Source organism: Meleagris gallopavo, chromosome 1, assembly GCF_000146605.3.
Source record: "Meleagris gallopavo isolate NT-WF06-2002-E0010 breed Aviagen turkey brand Nicholas breeding stock chromosome 1, Turkey_5.1, whole genome shotgun sequence".
NCBI classification, from domain to species: Eukaryota; Metazoa; Chordata; class Aves; order Galliformes; family Phasianidae; genus Meleagris; species Meleagris gallopavo.
This window is the reverse complement of record NC_015011.2, coordinates 105,329,299-105,343,847: the sequence shown is the minus strand read 5'-3', so window position 1 is coordinate 105,343,847 and position 14,549 is coordinate 105,329,299. Positions and strand designations below refer to the sequence as shown.

Below are 14,549 nucleotides of genomic sequence, written 5' to 3'. Positions count from 1 at the left end.
TATATATATAAAAGAGTAAAGAGGGCTTTGAAATCAAACTTTGTTATTGGAGGTGACAGGCCAACTATGGGCAGGTGCCAACTGCAACACTTTATTTTGGCTGCCATCTCAAGAGGAAAGCTGGCAGTAGGAAGAGCAGGGAGGCATGTCCAGGAGAAGATGAAGAATTTAGCCAGACTTTCAACAGCCTCTTTGACTCTGGGTGGCTGAGAAAACAGAGCAGTGTTTTCTGTGCGCTCTTACAAAATACCCTTTAATGATTGTCTTCTGGGTCACACTGAGTTGCAGCTTGTACCACTGCACTGACTCAACCCAGTGCAGGATACCAGATTTTGCTTCTGAAGATACAGCGGTGCAGGCTGTGTATTAGCATGGTTGGTTGCTTCTGCTTTTTCTGCTGAGTGAGCAAAGCAAATAACTTCCCTTTAGTCTCTAGGTTTAAGCTAGCATTGACCATGCAAGCAAGAGGTAAATTATCTTTCAGTCTAAGTGAAAAACAAATCTGTGCTTAGGAAAACAGACTGAAAATGAAACTTATACAGACTGAGAGAAAGATCACAGGTTTGTAGCCCAGATGAAAGACACCCAGAGAAGAAAAAAAAAAATCATTGTAGACTATACACTATTTCCTGATAAATAAGTATCTCATCTCAAAAGAATTAACTTAATCAGATCAGATCATTCAAGCAGCTAAAATGCAGCGATATCTTTTTAGGAATATTACCCAAAGCCCAAGAAAACTTTTCTTTTTTGTTTTCTCTTTTTTGCCAAGTTCTGTCTCAACTCATGGAATTGCAGATTGCTTTATGCCCTATCATCCTCTACACTGTCAGAATGAGACCATCTGTGGCCAGCACTCACTGGGTTGTACCTAAGCCAGCAGCAGTGGTTGGGGTGAAGGAGGAAGGATGCGGGAGGCTCCTTTTCCTTCACAGGGATCATAAAAGTAAGACTAACGGAAGCTGTCTGCAAGTGTACGGATATGACTGCAGCTACAATGCAAGATGCAGGTCTAGCCTTTCAGCTCCAGACATTTAGAAGGGCATACTCTTAAAAAATAAAAAAAATGTCCATTTTCTCCAAGTTGTTAACGTGCTGCTACACCAAGATGACAATCCTGAAAGCAAGATCAACAGCCACGTTTTGATAGAAAGATTAAGAAACCTAGGGAAAGTCCCTTTTAAAGCAGCAATTAACATTGCATTTTCCTATTTCTCTAATAGATGATTTAAAGTTAATGGTTTCTTATTTCCTTTTGCTTTTCTGTAACATGGAGGGATGGAGAAGAATACAAGACCAAGATAGGTAGAATAGTAGGTCCACTGTGAGACAGAAGCAGGAACAGGTCAAGCACCAGCAGTCTTCATACACCTGCTCTCTCCTATATTTACCCATAGTTACACATTAATACGCAACGCAATTCAGAACCACCAGTTCTCTTTCTAATTTAAATCTAAACAGAGAACACTGGCATACCTTTAACTTGGTCCAAGGCCATTAGCCTACAAGAGTCTTACAGATTTTTCTCTAGAAGTTCTTCACTGCTCTATTTTATTTATTTATTTATTACTGTTTTTCCCCCATACACTTCCACAGAGATGCAGGCTGGAGGATTTCCTCCCCCCCCACCCTCCCTTACACTCTGTAATATCGAGGTAAAGAAGCACAATACCTTCTTCTCCCTTGTTCAAGAGGTTTTAATAAGGACTCATTTTTAAACCTCTCACACTTTACAACATTTAAATGTACACCAAGCTCCAATAAAAAATAAAGCTTTCTTACAAAGTACATTTTTCCAGTGAATTGTTTTATGGTGTTTTTTTTTTTCTTTTTGTGCAGTAAAAATAGCTGCTACATAAATCCCTCCTGTTCTCTGAAAAGGAGTCACAGTTATTCCAAAAATAGAATTCATATCTTAATCATACAGGATAAACTGCAGGAAGAAGAGACAAGTCAACTGAAAAAATAAGGCTTGTATATAAATTTTTTTTTTTTTTAAAGGACATGCATAGAAGTTGAAAAACATATGCCATTTATAAAGGAAAAAGTTAATTTTATCCATATTAGTATTTTCATTTTCAGTTAAAGAAGAAACCACAAATAGGCCCTTAATGCCCCAGAATATAATATTAGTTTCATGTAAAAATGCCAAAATGCACAAAGAACTGCCAGCTTCAGTCTTAACAAAACACTGAGCTGGATTCCCACCACACCCACCCCCCAGTGTCATGTCATTGGCATACCATATGCATGCATACTCAGTACTTATGTTGTCTCTGAGGCCAATTAAATATTTGTCTAGGATATACAACCTTCTGCAAACATGAAATAGCCACTCAATAGGTTTACATTCGTCCTATTTTAAAAAAAAAAACCAACACATACAATTAGTTTAATTTACACTATACAGTATCTGTTAAATAGGAACATTACGTAGTTGCAAAAAGAATCACAGAATATATACAAAACTGAATATTGAAATGGTATGATTTTCCTTCCTTTCTCATGAGGGTTTTTTCATTTTTGAAAGAGTTGCTACATGTGGTTTTGGACACAAAGTGTTCATGTACCTATGCAGCACATTTCTGGAGTAATAATAATAATAATAAAAAACATGCTTGAGAACAAAACATTAATATCAATTCTTCTTACCGCTCTTTTAAAATAAATTAGTTTTTCTTAAATAATCGCATGATGGATGGAAGCAAGGATGACGGCATGTGAAAAAAGAATCTGAGCCATTGTTCTGCTCCATCACCAGTTTCCTCATCCAACCTTTGGTTTTAAAGCCAACCCATCATTACATGGCAGTGTAAGTAGCCAAAACATTTTATATGGCAGAATAGGTGGTCAAAATGCTTAACCCTAAAGCATTTTTGTGTCATCGTGACAGAGCTGTGATCTGTATCGACTTCCATGCTGCTCAAGTGCCTGACACAGCAACATCTGAAGCCACTGATGAAATAAGGCCACTTCCTTCCAACTTCCCCTGGTTACAAAATCAGTCAAGGTCCTTATTTCATCACAGTTGCACCCATCCGAACAGCCAAAAGAACTGACTGCAGACGGCTCCTGGTCACAGTCCCAACAAGCACTCCCTGCTGGTGCAGCACCAGATGGTTGGGCTCAGTCCTCAGTGTCAGGCTGCACACCCAGCATAGCATGCAGCTCCTCCGCTGTGTACCCCAGCAAGTTCTGCAGGTCGCACACAAAGCGATAGACATAGCGCTTTCCCGAGGTCTTGTGGATGATGTTCTTGTCGTAGTAGTAGCGCAGCCCTCGGCTGAGTTTCTCATAGTTCATTTTTGGCTTGTTTTTCCTCCTTCCCCACCTCCGTGCCACCTGCCAGTGCAAAAAGAAAACAAGTGTAAAGGGTTTCTTCAAGTCACACTTTTCTGTCAGCAGCTGATAAAGGCAGTTATTAAAAGCTCCTTTCAATCAAAACAGTTTACTTGCTTGGGTGTCCCAAACTTGGATAATACAGGAGTTGGTGGCTCAAACCCCAAGACAAGTATGAGCTTCAGGACAAAGTATGTCATACAGGACAAAGTGGTGGTTGCAAATGACAGCAAGAACACTTTCTTGCAGAGGATGGGCCCAAATATCTTTAAGATCAAGCTTAAGTGAAATGTAGTCACCTTTCTCAAACAGGACACAAAGATTTAATTTGCTATTGAGAAGCAAGGGACAGCTTTTTAAATGGAAGTTTAATTCTAAGAAGTTCCTTGGAGTTGATGATTCCCCTTCCCTTCTTGAAACAAAACACGATTTAAAGTCTCCTGAATCCTAATCTTTCAATACAGTAACTTTCCTACTGGAAGCACCAATCAGGAAACAAAGGTATGGTCTCCTCATTTTTCATGACTAAAGCCATGATTTCCCAACAAGTTTAAAAAGCAGCACTATCACATTGGCTGTTTACTAGAAGAGCTGTAATACCTTCAGTGCTCTTTCCCCTGGGAATTCGTGCAATCCCAGACGTTGCTGATTCCACTGTATTCAGTAAGCTAGCCTACAGTATTGCTTAGCCTGTCAAAACATCTAACTTTGTATGCTTTAAGTTTCAAGCTATGCAATGTGTTCTCATTACTATAAGCAAATGCTGATAATCCCAGGGGAGGGGGAGCATCCCACAGCAGTCCTGACCACACAGTAAAGTATTTGCAGATGAAGAGATTTCAGCAAGTGTCTGATCTCACAAATGCTTTATAGTCAAGAGGAGGCCCAGAGATAGCAGATGAGACCCTAAAATCTTTCTGTATACCACAATTAAACACATACCTCATCTGGGTCAGCAAGTTTAAATTCCCATCCGTCTCCAGTCCAACTAATAAATGACTGGCAGGACTTGTCAGTAAGTAACTCCAGCAGGAACTGCCATAGCTGTATAGGTCCACTGCCTGTTAAGAGAGCAGGGGTGGGGACCAGTCATAATTAATAGTTCTGCAAGCTCGTATCACCATCAATATATGCAACCATATTCAGATCACAAGGTTAATCTGGTTATTAGTCCGATTTTTTTTTTGTCTGTTTTTAAATAGAAGGAAAAAGGCTTTATTGTTAAGATTTTCCCTCTACAAGTCTGTTCATAGATAAGTTAAAATTAAAATTTTTCATGGAAACAATGGATCTGATGCAAGCTATGTCTTCCATTGTTTGTAAGTAGATTCCTCATCCCTCCCTTCCACTCCCTTGGCTTGGCAGACTTTCTAGAGGAAAATCTGGTTTCAACCAGGACTATAGGAACAAGGTCCTAATAGGCAAGCCAACATCTGCAGGAATCCAGAACTAGGGAAGGCTTTGTCCAAGCTTTCCTTTTTTCAAAATAATCAGAAGGTGCATTTGATATTTACAGCATTCTGATGTATCCATGTTTTCCTGCTTTAGACAGATAGTCCCATAAGACTTCCCCTATGTACACTTAAAATTGAAAATCTTCAAGAGTTGTGGACTTCAACCACACTACGAGACACACTTTACAACTACACAACTCTATCAGCACAGATATGCATTTACAGAAAATATTTATGTTGCATGAGTAGTGACCATTTTGCTCCACTACTTACCAGTAAAGCCAGCTAGAATCGCTGCTGGTATAACTGGTTTCCCTTGCTCTACAGGATCGCTTCGATCTTGAATATAGTCTTTAAAAGACATCGTAGGTTTGCTCATACACAAGGACTGGCTACAGTCATCTTCAAAACTCTCATAGGATGGCACACGCTGTAAATCCACTAGTGATGACTGGCTGTTCCAGGACTGCAGCATTGAATCTGAGCTTTCATAGCTTTCTGCACCACTTTCACTAGATTCATGTTCTCTAAGTTTACCTTCATGAGAAAAAAAAAGAAAGAATAATGTTTTTCTTCTCTTTTCAAGCTTGTATACATAAACTATGCAAGGGAGGAAAAGACAAAGAATATGGCCTTGAATCCATTATTGTCATACAGACAGTAACTCACCAGAATTATCTATCAGCAAGTTCAGATTATTTCTTGTGAAATCTTGATTTACTGCACAGTAGTTCACACTAACTGCATCTACTTGGGTTTTAGGGAACAGTGAAAAGTCTTGTTCTGGATTAAGGAGATTTGGTCCTGTGGAGGTCTGGCAGATATCACTCAGGAGATTGGGTTTGGGATAACTGAGGGCTTTAGGGTACCCAGGCATCTGCATACCATAGGGGGTCTGATCCACATTAACAGCTGAAAGAAAAAAAAAATGAAAGAATGAATTAAGTGGTTTTCTCCTTAAACAGACTAATACACCTCAAGAACCCCACAACAGCTGTGCCACTAAGTAGTTTTCCTCTTTAGAAATTTGACAGAGGAGTATTAGATGCTGTGGACCTCCTAGAAAGGCTACTGACATCAGTGATGAGACTCCCATTTACTGTCTCCAAGTCAGACTCCGTTAATCTCCATCTGTATCTTCACACCACAAATACGTATATTGTTTGTTCTTGAAAGACACTGCAAGGCTGCAGAAAAAGCTGGAGAAACTTAAGTGGTTTTGAGGCAGGCCCTCATCATTAAGTGATGCAATAAAGCTAATCTAGAGATCAAACTGTGGTTCATTAAAATATGGCACCAAAAGCACAATCTGAAGGATCTAGCACTTGGTCTCTATGGTTATGCCATACACTGTTAAAAGCTCTGTTATGCTTCCACAGCCTTCAGAAAAGCTAAACATAGCTCCTGCTGCTGCTTTTTGGCTGTTTGCTAGAGGTGGGAGTGGTCACTCTGCTCCACAGATGTAGGCTTTGGCATTCCAAGAGGAAATTTGTTGGTTTTTTTTTTCCCCCCCCATACCCTTTAGTCTTCAAAAGATTTCTGGTATGAGTTAGATGACAAACAATACTAGGAAAAAGAACTGCAGCAATTGAAGTGTTCTCAATGATGCACAGTAAGTATTCTGGTGCCTTTTTCAAAAAAGGATCTGTGACGTTCTTAGAATAAACTTACAATATCTGAAGAGTCAAATTTCTTAAGATACTTACTTAAGGAGTTATTATTGACCCAGTGAGGAACCGAGGTGAGATGAGAGCTCTCCACATACTGATCCTGTGCTTTTTCTTGGCTGTCTGAGAGGTGGAGAAAAAAGAAAGCTTGGTTTTACAGTTCTAAAGATCTGACATGTATAAGAAAGGTTTCTGACTCAAACATTTTAGGGTCATCATTTACATAAGCTTTACTAGCATACTGCATCAAACTCTTTCAGAGGGGAAAAAATACCCCTAAATTGCCCTCAAAATCCCACAAAAACAAACACCAAAAGAAACCTCATGACTTCCAGCACACCTGAAAATCTCCATATGAATGGTATTTTAACAATGAAACAACAATAATTTAAAGATCTTAACATTTGCAACTATAGAGTGTTATGCTCCAAAAGCAAGGGAGCACATGGATGAACACTGATGATGTTGCTAAAACTCCATATGCAACGAGTTTGGATGCTTTCTAAGGCATCCTTTACATTTCTTCACTGATGAATCTCAGAACACGATATAAAAGGAATAAAACTAGATACCTGTGACTTTGTCAGCAAGTTTTGCCTAACTTCTGGTTGACTACATGTCTTTTTAATAAATGAGTATTACAGTAGCCTTAATCTCATTATTTCAATTATTAATGCAAATAAAACATGAATGCAAGAGGTACTTTGCCTGAACACAGAATGACTTCAGCAGATACCTGCATTTGCACTTTGATATGATGGATGCAGTACTACTTCTAATAATGCTTTCATTAACCACACTTTACACTTCATCTTGACTTTTGATACGTAACAAAAATCCTTCACAGTGACATTAGCTTTTGAAAGAGTCCTATTTCTGCTTCTGTCAGAAAAGCCTTAGCTTTTTCTGGCTCCATAGATACCTTTTATCATCTGCTCCAGGTGTTCCCACAGAATGTCACCCACATAGTCAGGTGCAAGCTCCAGGAAGCGTTCCTTGCCCAAGTTGCAGAGGTCCTGGCCACTCATAAGAAACTGATGGATGTTCACATTTGCCAAGCTAAATTCATTGGTAGCCCATGAAAGCCACTGGCAAACCTGCTGTTCAGTCCACAGCCAGGGATCTGAAAGACAGAAAGCATCCAGCATTTAAGAGAAATCCTAACATTTGTCAGCTCCTGAAATAGTCTTCATTAAAAGGCAGCGAATGAAAGAAACTTTTAACCCAATTACTTCTGAAGTTTAAGCTTCAGAATGAATGTATTCTTGAACTTAAAGAAAAGCAGCTCTCTATTTTCTTTCTGCATTCACTTCTAATCAGAGATGTCCTCAGCTTCGTCGACTCTCTTATGCTGCCAAAATATGAGCTGTCTATGCACCCATTTTTAATACCAGCAAGTTTACTCCTTCCAAGTCAAGCTGTGCCAGATTCACATAGGATCCATTCTTGTATTCCCTACTGACATCATTCTTTCTCTTTTGAAAGAGCCGCTATTCAGTGTCCTCCTTAGCATCAAAAAAGACCTTATAAATAGAAAACACTTACTATTTGGTATACCCAGCCGACACTGTTCCTTTGTGAAACCACTGAAAGTATCTTTCAGGGCTTGACTCATCACAGCCTTACTGCACGGGGTTAACAGAGGCAATTCACAGTTGTTGGACTCTACAAGAAAGAATAGGGGGAGGAGGGGAAAAAGGAGATGCATTAGCTTTTAGGCCAGTCAAAGAAGTGGCAGGTTTTTGCTATACCATTTGAAGAATAAGTAAAAGGCTGCTGGAAACTAGGTGTTTTAAAACAAACAAGGTAGATCCATTTTCAAATTAACATATTTTCAACATTATAATCTTTGTAGTGCTGGGTTGATAAAATTGCATCACGCTAAATTAAAGCTTTGCTGCTGTTCATCACATAAATCATTACTGACTCTTCATAGTTGGACAACATGCCTTTGTTTTAGTGAACTTTTACTGTATTTTTTTCTTTAAAGGAAATATGAGACTGCTTATTCCTATTTTCTCATCTATAATTTGACCTCAGACTTTTTTATTATAACTCCAGACAGTCTTAAGTTAGTCTGAGAGCTATGCAACTGATAATAGGGTTATGAAGAACTAGCATGCACTACTCAACAATGTGATCCAGTGGACTGTTTCCAACCTTCCCATGTATCCCTCAAATCACCTAAATCAAACAGCTGTGACAGGTCACAAGCTGTCACGCAGTGCCTAAAATAATACAATGAAATCCAAAAACAACATCATCCATAAATTACTAATCCACGTGATTGATTTTTATGTTTGTTAATTGGTTATATTCAAGCTAGATTTGAAATGAAAAATGATTACTATTATGGGTAGAATCATAGAATGGCCTGGGTTCAGAAGAACCTCAAAGACCATCTAATTTCAACTCCTGCTATGCGTAGGGTCACCAACCACGGGATCAGGCTGCCCAGATTTATTTTATGGACAAATTTTGTTTCCACTCCATCTTGTTGAAGAATTCTGATGGGAATGTGCCTCAAATTATTCTGAAAGTGCTCAAAAGATGATTAAAAAAACCCAACCAGATGAACCAACCAGACCACCTGAATGTTTCAGATTAAAAAAGCTTTCAATGGTATTTTGTTTGTGATTGACACTGCTAACCTAGGGGTAATTTAAGGATACCTGAACCACCTCACTATGGTACTCCTGAATAATATTTGGGAGCCTCTGAAAACTAGCACACAGGTAGCACTTGAAAATTCTGCTATTTGAGAAGCATATAACGGTGACAAGGTATGTGAAGTCAGACTTCAAGTCTATTCAGGAAGATGTGTGGCTCTTCTTGTTTTCCTAGGTCCTGACTAGGTAACAGGCTCCACTTGATCCAGTAAACAGAGCTCAGTGCCAGCCACATTTTTACTTCTGTTTGTACCACACCCATCCTCAATATCAGTTAAAACCTGCTTTGCTGACCAGAGAAGGTGACTGGCAGTCTTTCATACGTTTTAAGGCTTTTTTTTTTTAATCCACTTTCCAAGTAGGAAATAAAGGCAGCTTTGGGTAGAATACTGACTTTTTTTGGGAGGGAGGGGGAGTTAGAATAAGCTAGTCAGGGATTTCAGGCAAGGATTTACACAGAACTGTCGGCACGTACTGTCCTAAACACATACACACAAAAACATATATGAACAGTCTCTGTTTTTTAAAATAAGGACTAAAACAAACTCCTAGGGAAAAGAGAAGGGAACAAGCATTCCTGTGTTCTGGGATTTAATGTCAGAGGGTCAAAATAGGAGCTTGCTGAATATTTGCAATGTCTCAACCATAATTAATTTGTAAGTTTAAATATTTATAATTTTTTTTGTTTAAATTTAAATATTTTAAACTGCCTTGAACAAGATCTACATTAATAACAGTTAAGGCTTCTTCTGTGGAGTGCCAGTCTATCTTAAACTCACTCCCACTTCCCACTCTTTTTCAGAGCAGGTAACAGCAACTACCAACAGAGCAACTCACATGGTTCAAATCAAATATGTACACAGAAGTCCACGTAATAAAACGAGGTGTTATTTTGTGTTGTTATTTATTTATTGATTGGTTTTTAGGGAAATTATCTGGCACTCAGACCCCACATATTTCTTTCTGACCTATGGATTGGCCCAAGGAACAGAGTTAAAAGTTACCGTAAGAAGTAGAATCAAATCCCGTCGGCACTTCCTGGAGTGTTTGATCTTCATTTAGCGATAAAAAATAGCCAGCAAACAGGGAGTTGGAGCTATCAAAGGTGTCAAACGCTGGTTGCCGCTGCAAAGCAACAGAATAACAGAAGCCCCAACATTAGATTTTTTCCTACAGCAGTGCTGCTAGGAAACCAAACCCAACCACTTCCTAGACTTTGAGATCATGCACAACCACTACCTTGAATCAACTAAGCCGTACCTTTGAAATACTTGAACGCAATCGCAACACGGTTGTTCTGTATTCACATACAAGAAGCCAATGCTCACACCACGGTACTAACTGTGTAGCACATTCTACAAGTCAGGTAAAGCCAAGGAAGGATATTCTAAGCTTTTCCTGTGATTGATACTTTTAACAATAGAGAATGCATATATATCTATACACAAACACACACTCTCAGATACGCTCTGAAGAAATCTTAGCATTTCTCCTGTGAAATTCACTAATCACTTGGGATTTTGATGGCAAAAGGGTAAGCGCTGGAGAAGCAATTGGTAGTGCATGACTTACAATAGGTGTATGCAATTTTCAGGAAAAAAAAAAAACACACAACAACACAGAACTGTAGCCTGAAGTACATCACTTCAAGTAATACAGCCAGTTTTAGAAGACTTAAGGACTTCTATGCTTGTGAGTTACATGATTTGGCAGCCACTACATTTTGCAGTCTTCAAGCATTCAGTGAAATACTGCTAATTAAATCGTACAGAAAGAGATAAACATGAGCATAAAGAAAATAGCCCAGGTAAAAACAAATTCTACTCGCATATGGCAGCCTTACAGATACTGGTACATTTTAAAAACTTGCATACTTGACTTGTGCATCCTAGAAACACAGAGTACAACCACTAGAGCTCTCCAGCCTCATAAGGGGAAGGGAGGAAAATGCAAAAGAGGAGAAAATAACTTTAAAAACAACTTATACAGCTTGCCCTTTAGTCACAAGGAAACAGTATCTGTCATATCCAGAAGCAAAAAGAGGTAAAGAGTTGCCCCTGAGATTTTAAAAGCATCTCAAGATAGAAAATTGTTCTGAAAAGCCATAGCAGAAACAGCAGCTATTGCAGCTCAGAGATGTGGAGACTAAGGCATCTTGCAAACACTTCCTTCTTTCATACATGCAGTGGTATACCAGCTTATGCCAAAGCAAAGTACAAAGATGCTTTAGGGCTGTATTCAGGTATGAGGCAAAAGCAACCTGAATCGTGTTTCTGCAACTGCAAGGGTATTTTCATGTACCCACTAACTTTTCTTTTGGTGTCACTATGAGGCTTTCACAAAGAAGAAACAGAAGAAAAAGCTGTGGAAGAACACAATATCATGTCTCTAGGGGTTAACTGGCTTCAGGAATCCCCACCGGGAGCCAGACGGTGGAGACAAATTCTATACAGTCAGTCCAGGTGCCCACCACAGGTACTGGAAAGAGTCAGTGCCAAGCTGTGGAAAAAAAGCTCACAACCACACAAAACAAGCTACTGGCACATTGGGCAACTGTTAATAAAGAATACTTGGTACGCTACAAGATAAAAGCACTGACTCATCGCTCGTACCTAGAAGAAAGGGCAAGTTCTTTCAACATAATCTGGAAACTCCTGCATTTTGTGTAAATAGCTGACCCTTATCCTGAGTCACTGGAAAAAATGCTGTGGCATGTGAATGAGTAAAATCTATACTGTACTAGTTTCATATTTCAAAAAGGTTAGTGTTTAAATAGGTTCTTGTTTTAATGGTAACTAAAGGGAAGGAAAAAAAAACAAAGTAATGTAGAAATAAACTCTGCTTGCCCTATCAGCCATGCAACCACTTTATGTGGCCTTTCAACATATGTTAAGACTAATTATCACAGAACAAAATAACAACAACAGCAACAAAAAAGCAGCTACAGAGCAGTAGAATCTACATATTGATTTTGACTTAATTATATCACAACTGAACATCTGCTTAAAAACAGCTACTGCGTCCAGATGTACACAGCTGTCAAGTTAGGGGATCTCTTTTGTACCCTACTGTTGTTGCTTGGGCAAGAGAAAAAGTTAAGAGAGGCCATAAAACATCAGGAGTCAGAATACTAAAGATTCACTAAATGATTCTTCAAAACATGTACATTGCTCAAAGTTAATGAGAATTTAAAGTGTCCTCCTAATCCTTGTCTAATTCACATTAATAAATGCTGTGTTAAAAAATGACACTGGAATAAAAACGTAATTGGTGTGAATAAGAGCACAGAAGCACTTAATAAATGGAATCTTTGTAGTTTGCTTCGGTTTCTCTTCAGTTTGTAAGTTCATTTCAAAACAAGGTAACAGAGGCAGCTTATCCACCAATAAAAATATATTGAGTAACTAGCCTTGGTCTCTTACTAAGTGCTGGACTTAGTTGCATGTAATAAGAGAATAACCTCCTTTTTTAATAAAATGCTCTTGAACAAATCAGACTTAACTAGTCACATCAGAGAACAGCACTTCACTACTCTCCTCAAAATAGACATATAAAGGTCAACCATGCTGCCAGCCCTGGGTCCTTTATTTAGGAAAAAAATTTATGAGATCAGAGGGGTTTAGAAGCTGCTCACTCATGAGAGCTCACCTTGAGCATTCCTCTGTACATATTGGAGACAGGAGCTACTTGATCCATGTTTCTGATTGCAAATTCACTCATCTGAAAAACAAGAAGGGTTACGTGAGATGCACTGCTACTGAGAAAGCAAGGATGTTAAGAGGCATCTTACTGCTTTAGCACAGACTGCAGAACAGCTCTGAGTGTGGTAAAGGCAAAGCTGTTTTTGTTCCCTCCCTCCCCCCATGTTGTCTGCATCCCAATCATATACAGCAAAATTCTCATCTTGCTTACACAGCTTTTCCTGGAAGACTTCTCCCAGGAATCAGCACAGTTTTGTGAAACAAGTGCACAAGAGGATGATTAACTTCTAGTACCCTAAGTGAATGCTTTCAGTAGCTCATCCCATTAGATGGTCATGAAAGCCTTCAGAAGTCCTTTGCCCATCAAGTACCTATTGCTTGCAGTTATTTTGTACCTTCCACCCATTATTTTAAACATGAAGCGTTGTTTACCTTCACTTACTATATTCATGCTTACACACCACAATTCACTTTGGACTTTGCCTTTAAAGAACTGAAGAGAAGCAGCAGTGCTCACTGTAGCACCTTCAGACTGACATTTGCCTTGCTCACTCTTCTCATGAATTACCTCTGAAAACCAGCTCCAAATACCAACAACCTGCTTCCTTCATTAGATACAGCATCTCTGACATGCATTATTTTGCCTATTTTACAAACACTGAATTAGCACACTTAAACTTGAGCCTACTAAAGGCATACAAGTCAAAAAGGGTTCATGCAATAAAACGCCCTTCTCAGAGCTGAGACCACCGACAGCACTTTCATGCTGCTCAAGTCAAGGCTATCAAGTTCCTTGTGCCACCAGAAGCAGGGTTGTGTGAGGGCTGTATAACATGTTCTCTTACATATGATTCAAGGAACACCGTGATAAGATCCTTATCCCATGAGAGATCAAATACAATGAATAATGCAGATTTTACTGCCATTGTTCAAGTTTATCACGATGCTATAATTCGGGTGTCGGTAAATGATACCTTATCAGGCTAGACTGTGGCAAGTTGTCTCAACAATTTTCCTTCTACTTTGTCATTGCATTGTGCTGCGTTGTTTTGTTCCACAGAAACTGTCTGAAAACGTGTACTCCTATTTACACAAAGCAACTGAGAGCACTATTATTGCCACAAAATTGTGATTACTAAATACAAGCAATTTCTCTTAAGCCATTTCAATACACACAAAAATCAACATACGATCTTGAACTTGAAAAGAGATGTCAAATTAGAGCTTGAAAAAAAACAAAAACCACACAAACAACACAACAAATAAACCAAAACCACAAAACAAGTAGAGTTGCTAAAATGACAACACATTCAACATCTGTCCATCTAGCAGAAGAAAAATACCCAACAGCCACATATCCCTTTCATCCTCCTATGTCTGCAATCACTTAAAAGTCAAGAGTCCTCAACCTGAGAGGCCCATTTCAACTTCACAGTTATTAGATGTATGGGGCTTATCACTGAAGCAACATAAATCAGCCTAATATAAAAGGAATAGTCCACTTATCCTTCGTTAATGTTACCCAAAAGTGCAATCCACGGAATGATGGGTTTTACCTCAAATAGCATGTGCTAATATTTGATCTAAATTACACATCTCATTGAGCACCAAAGAATTTCACACAGCGCGAGACTCACTCAGCAAGCATCCTCATTTTTTTCATTAAATTCACCAGTCTAAACAACCATTCATCCTTAATTCAACCAGCCTTTTTTTTTT

At 38.9% G+C, this 14,549-nt stretch overlaps 1 protein-coding gene across 1 annotated transcript in view; it reads right to left on the bottom strand.

The window, feature by feature from the left end:
* Positions 1-1,816: 1,816 nt before the first annotated feature.
* The window catches only part of ETS2 (ETS proto-oncogene 2, transcription factor), a 14,259-nt gene continuing 1,526 nt past the window's right edge, over positions 1,817-14,549 (bottom strand). The window contains exons 2-10 of the mRNA XM_010723612.2: positions 12,778-12,849; positions 10,134-10,254; positions 8,006-8,125; positions 7,383-7,583; positions 6,500-6,583; positions 5,463-5,705; positions 5,067-5,330; positions 4,282-4,400; positions 1,817-3,342 (exon numbers count right to left, since the gene is read on the bottom strand). Of these exons, the coding sequence (XP_010721914.1) occupies positions 3,127-3,342; positions 4,282-4,400; positions 5,067-5,330; positions 5,463-5,705; positions 6,500-6,583; positions 7,383-7,583; positions 8,006-8,125; positions 10,134-10,254; positions 12,778-12,849 (1,440 nt within the window). The 3' untranslated portion in view covers positions 1,817-3,126. The remainder of the gene's footprint in view (positions 3,343-4,281; positions 4,401-5,066; positions 5,331-5,462; positions 5,706-6,499; positions 6,584-7,382; positions 7,584-8,005; positions 8,126-10,133; positions 10,255-12,777; positions 12,850-14,549) is intronic.